Here is a 5,406-nt window from a genome sequence, read left to right as displayed (position 1 = left end):
GAGCTCATGTTCAAATAGGAGCCATGACTGAACTGCTTGTTAAATCTGTAAACTAATTAAAACTACAATAATGCATTCAAATAAAAAAAACATTAAATAATATAGTAGGAAAATAAATATCATTCCAACAAGGCTTTTTTTTAAATAGTCATTCTCTATCTCGACACTGGAAGCCGGCGTGTATGTCACGTTATTCACCTCAGAGAATGATGATCATCAGTCCAAGAAGATGGCTGCTCTCAGTCTCATCGGTGAACGCGCTAATCAGCTACTGCACATACACTACTGCTTCACGCTCGCTTAAGAACACGGACACAGATTCCACTAAACATGGTCCCACATATACTGCGGAGCTCAACAGTCATATGCATTACAAGTGTCTGGATACAAAATATGCAAAATGGACTTTTTTTCTGATAGTTAGACTTGGCCGTGACCTGGACAATCCTTATGTGCAGGATGACGATTTGAAACACGTGACCATCAGAAAGAAACAAGAACATTTATAAGTGCTATAGCTATACACTATTTTGGTATTTCATGAATAGCATTCAGGGCAGTTTGTAGTTTTTTGGTCAGTTTAAGGTAACCTCTTAAAGGTTATCATGAAACCTCTGCAGACCTCACTCCGTGTAAGCACTCTCTTTTAGAGGGCTAGCTATGGCTGTCTCAGATAACTACAGTACATTTATCTGTTATATTAGTGTCAGAAAATAGATATGAAGCTCCACATCTCATGCTCACAATTTGACTGGTCTCATCGCTGAAATATTAAATACATCTACCAATAATTCCCTATCAATAAACTACTGATTTCTATTCATGAACAAATGTCTAGATTATGAGAGTCTTTTCTTTTAAACTTGTGCTCTAGAGGCGTGAACCACTATGGCTGTTTTTTTTTCTCTTTTTTTTGCGTGGCATCGAAAGACATCTTAAGGATTCATCTCTGTTGGAGGAGGTGAAGAGGAGTGAGCAGGACCATGTTGCACAGATGCAACGAGCCACATGTTCAACACTAACTGTGAGCGGACAGTCGATGGAAGGGGGGGTTCTCTCAAGCCTAAAGTGTAGGATATACAATATAACAACAATCAAACTCTGATATCAACTCTATGGGCGTTCCGGCATTCCCTAGAGGTGCATATTTCTGTAACTTCCAGTCTAGCGGAGGAATGTATTTTGTCACCCCTAGGGAATAGAGGAGCTTTAATGATGTTTTTGAGGAGTGTGTGGAGTTTTTTGAATCTGAGTGGAAGTTAGGAGCTGTCACTGGCAGAGCGCTTTTTGCCAAAATGACTGGCAGAGTCTCTGTTTCGCAGATTAGGCTGGATCTTGTACATATGGGGACCCATGGACCAGCGCCAGCTCCCACGGCCCTCCACTCCAGTTGGGATGGCGGCAGCTGCAGCCACAGCAGTGGATGGGCAGGGCTTGTTCTGCAGCAGCTGAATAAGCATGGTCATCTCTGGGCCCAGCCGCGACACCATGCTGGTCCTGACGCGGTCCACCGTGTCCTCATCGCAGTCCATCAGGCTCTGTAGCAGCTTACCGTAAAACCTAGGAAAACAAAGCATCACAGAATGTCTTTGTAAGACGCTTTAAGCCAAATATTTTTTAAAAATGTACAGCATGGCCACATTAAGAGCATGATTAATGAATTGCCAGCTATTTTGATAATCAATTATTTGTTTCAGTCATGTTTCAAGACAAAATGTGCTCCAATGATGCACTTAATCACTTCCTTTGCATCTTTCCTATCTCTTTCTTTGCTGTTTAAAATAGAAATACAGGTGCAATGATAAGTCAATTGATCAAGATCAATCGAATTAAAATCAATTGCCAGCTGTTTTGATAATAGATTCATTGTTACAGTCAGTTTTCAAGCATAAATGACACCAATACTACAATATGTGCTCCCATGATGCACTTAATCTCTCATCTTGCATATTTCTTATGTCTATCTGTCTCTACTAAATAATATCAGAATAGAGCTGCAACTTTTAGTCAATTGATCAATTTGTCGACTGAAAATGAATCAATTAACCTTTTTTGTCCTTTTTATGAGCACAAATATCAAACAAAAGTACCGACACGATGAGCATTTTCCCCAATTTTTTTACATTTTATAGACTAAACGATTAATTAGTAATGAAAACAATCATTAGTTGCAGCGTTAGCCAAAATATATTCCTCTTGTACCCTCTAACAGTTCAAATCCTCACAGATATTTCTACGTATCTGCACACGTGCTCTGACGTCTGCTGTCATCCATATGGGAGAGACCGTACAAAGCCTCGTGTTCCACCCTCCGAGCCCTTTTGTATCCGCTCCCAAACTGCAATCCTTCAGGTATTACAACAACAATGGGAACGAAAACATGCAAACTTGATATGCCTGTTTCATTTTCTTTTCATTGTACGGAAGATTTATGAAGCAGATGGTAACCAAAACATGGAAATCAATACAAATGTATGCATGCTGCAGAAATCAGGGTCAAATGAAACGTGCCAGGCATGTATATTTATAATTTTAAGAATGATTTAAAGATGTCCGGCGGTCTCCTTCACTTATTTGACCTTAAATGGAGAAATAAGCCTTGTTTTTAGATCGAGATCAAGTTTCTGACCATCACAAGCTTCAAGTTCTGAGATGACATGCCATGCATCATCAGATCCTAACCTCGATCACCTTGTTTTCAGAGTATTTGTAAAACATATTCAGCTCACCTATTCGGGAAGTGACTTGGTAGCTGTGCCACTTCGCCAATAGCATCTGGATTCGATCGGGCCACAGTGCAGATATCCAGCTTGCTGTAGCACTCCTCTTGGACTTCAGATATCATTCTTTGGAAGGTGGAGCAGCGGCGGATGGTGGGGAATGCCTTCGAGGTGATGCCATTGGCAATGCACTTAAGGCTCTCCTTCACAAATGCTTTACCCTGTAAAAAAACAGCAGTGATTCACACATTCTTGCCCCGACTGTTACACCCATGTATTCCTACACAGCTCATGTGCACGCAGAAAACAGAGAGAAACTGTATGTACGTATGTAGTGTTTGTGGAATGAGTTTAAGTGTGTACCTGAGTGTCAAATTTAGCAGCACTGTATAGGAAGGACTTGCAGATGTCATGCATGCCATCTGTGTCACAAGTTGAGTTTTCCAGGCAGGCGAAGGCTCCGCAGCCAACTTGGAGGGCACTGTTGAGACAGCGTGCCACATCTGCTGTGGGCACAAAGAATGGACCATCAGCAGGGGAGCCAACAGTGGGTTCACTGGGAATCACTGCACACTCAATGAGCTCATTACACAAGGGTTGCCAGGGTTGCAGCGAAAAAATGTGGCGGACAAAAGAGAATTTTCATACTTTGGTGATTCACAAAAGACGTACAGTCACTCGGGGCAAATAGTGACTTGACTGGAGATTGGACACCTTACAACTCGGAGAGGCTCAGACACTATTTGGCACAAGTGCACTTTTCTCTTGGCAGCGGCCTATATTCCACTGTTTGGTTCTTTTCAGCAGAGCTTGGATGAACAGCACCAGAAATACCGAAGAGTTTCCTGAAAATTGTTGGCGTGCCTGTCGAAACACACAAACATACACTTGTACCGCTGGCACACATGCACTCATACACATGCACGCTGCCACAAGTCTTCAATTATTACAGAAGCTGCAATTGTCAAGCTGAATTTGAGGACCACTTTAATGTCCTTGACTATTAACTAAGCACACGTCACAGTCCAGTTAAACTGATACGTAATGAAATACATGTTCAGAAAATGCTGTCATGTTCATTCCAGGAGCATCACATGACTGGAATAGTTATTAAGCTGATTAACCCACAACTAACCCTGATCCCCATCTATTTAAACAGCTACCCTTCATCATCGGTCAATCCATTTCCAAAAAACTGATCTCAGCCATTAGAAGCACAGCTCTAAGTCCTTGCAACCGACTTGAAATGTTACACCGAGGCAGAGCTTTAAAACATAATCTGTAAATCAGTGTATCCAGATAGTTGGTTTCCCTTCGTCTTCATCCAAGAATCCACTGCGATGGCAAGCAGCCTGACTCAAATCCTTTGTAATAACCATTAAGAAATGTCACCGCGGAGACTAAGCCTACTTGGCAGTCTTCAAATCTGGGGCCCCATGCTGACCTGCACAGTCAGATAAAGTCAGCCTGCCACCAGGGACCAGAGATTGTTCTCAAAATACAGAGAGTGAGCTGCAAATCTTATGATGATGAAGCAATTCCTGCAGAAGCGAATCAGCATCCCTGTTACCCACTGCCTTTTATCACTGGGCTGTACCTTTGTGTTAGAGAGGAAAAGTCCACATTTGAATGAAGACATGCAGATTCTTATGCTTCGCAGTGTCATTTCTGGATGGGGTTTTAACTCTTTCTCTGCTTTGATGGATAAGAAAATGACAACTAATAGATTTGCATGTATTTGTCCAAAAGGCACAGCCCCAGTGACAAACAGTGACAGAAGCTTTTACTGAGGCACACTGAGATGGGAACATAATGGTGTAGCCTACTTCTTTTTCTGCACATTAAGGCTACACAGGAAGCTTTATGTTTAATGCTCTGAAAAAAAAAGTCCACTATAATGCAGCAGGCAAAGCCGTGAGAAAGAGACTCAGATCAGCATGACACAGCCTGCACTCTCAGGTGTCAGCACCAAGCTCCATGCTCATCTGTTGCCGGCAGGACACCGGCAAAAACCACAGCGTTAATCCCGCAGCCTTCTCCGTGAATCAACGCGCTCGTTCAGACAGAAAAAGGCTGCATAGGCCAAGAAAAAAAAATTATGAGGGATTTAAAAAAAAAACCTCCTCATAGTAACCGAGCAAAGGTAAAGGCTGTGCATTGTGGAAATGGTGTGTAAAAAAAAAAAAAAAAAGCAAGCAGTGCACTCTGAGATATGCAGATGGGAGCAGCGTGTTACTTACAAGGGCTATTGGCAGAAAAGCGTGCTCTCCTGGGCGAATAAGACTCGTTTTGATCCAGTTCATATGCAGATGCGTTCAGCACCATCAGGAGAAAAAGTCCGGTCCTCAAAGGCATCGTCCTCTCAACACAGATTATACAACTAAATGTAAAGAGACGCCTCCTGCTTTGTGTGTAATTCATAAGAATGAAACGCTCCAAAAAAAAAAAGAAGCTTCTGCAGCGCCGGAAACAGAACAAATGTAGGCTATCACAAGTCAGCTGCCAGCAATTTCTTTACATTGGACTCCTCACTATCCTTTTGACTTGCATGACAGATAGAACCGATGTCAAGTCTGCATGGGTTTATATGGGAGCGCTGAACATTACGAGTTCTGCGTTTGGACCAATCAGAACGCAGGATTCGAGACCGTGGTCCTGGTCTCTCCACTACTAATTGATAAAATCA

The 5,406-nt window shown here is 42.3% G+C and overlaps 1 protein-coding gene across 1 annotated transcript; it reads right to left on the bottom strand.

Moving 5' to 3' along the window:
* Positions 1-1,259: 1,259 nt before the first annotated feature.
* On the bottom strand, positions 1,260-5,141 carry stc1 (stanniocalcin 1). The gene is made up of 4 exons (XM_073466944.1): positions 4,961-5,141; positions 3,084-3,226; positions 2,730-2,941; positions 1,260-1,560 (listed from the first exon to the last, which is right to left on the bottom strand). The coding sequence occupies exons 1-4, from the start codon at positions 5,139-5,141 to the stop codon at positions 1,260-1,262; spliced, it is 837 nt and encodes a 278-aa protein (XP_073323045.1).
* Positions 5,142-5,406: the final 265 nt, after the last annotated feature.

Source organism: Pagrus major, chromosome 5 (genome assembly GCF_040436345.1).
Source record: "Pagrus major chromosome 5, Pma_NU_1.0".
Lineage (NCBI taxonomy): Eukaryota > Metazoa > Chordata > Actinopteri > Spariformes > Sparidae > Pagrus > Pagrus major.
The sequence above is the reverse complement of the archived record's forward strand: the minus strand, read 5'-3'. Positions and strand labels throughout refer to the sequence as shown.

Excerpts from the sequence above, each read along its gene's own strand:
- stc1 (XM_073466944.1), bottom strand. The coding sequence starts at position 5,141 with ATGAATTACACACAAAGCAGGAGGCGTCTCTTTACATTTAGTTGTATA. Across the intron at positions 3,227-4,960 it reads CTTTTCTGCCAATAGCCCTT|CAGATGTGGCACGCTGTCTC; the intron begins GTAAGTAACACG and ends TTGTGCCCACAG. Across the intron at positions 1,561-2,729 it reads CCAAGTCACTTCCCGAATAG|GTTTTACGGTAAGCTGCTAC; the intron begins GTGAGCTGAATA and ends TTGTTTTCCTAG.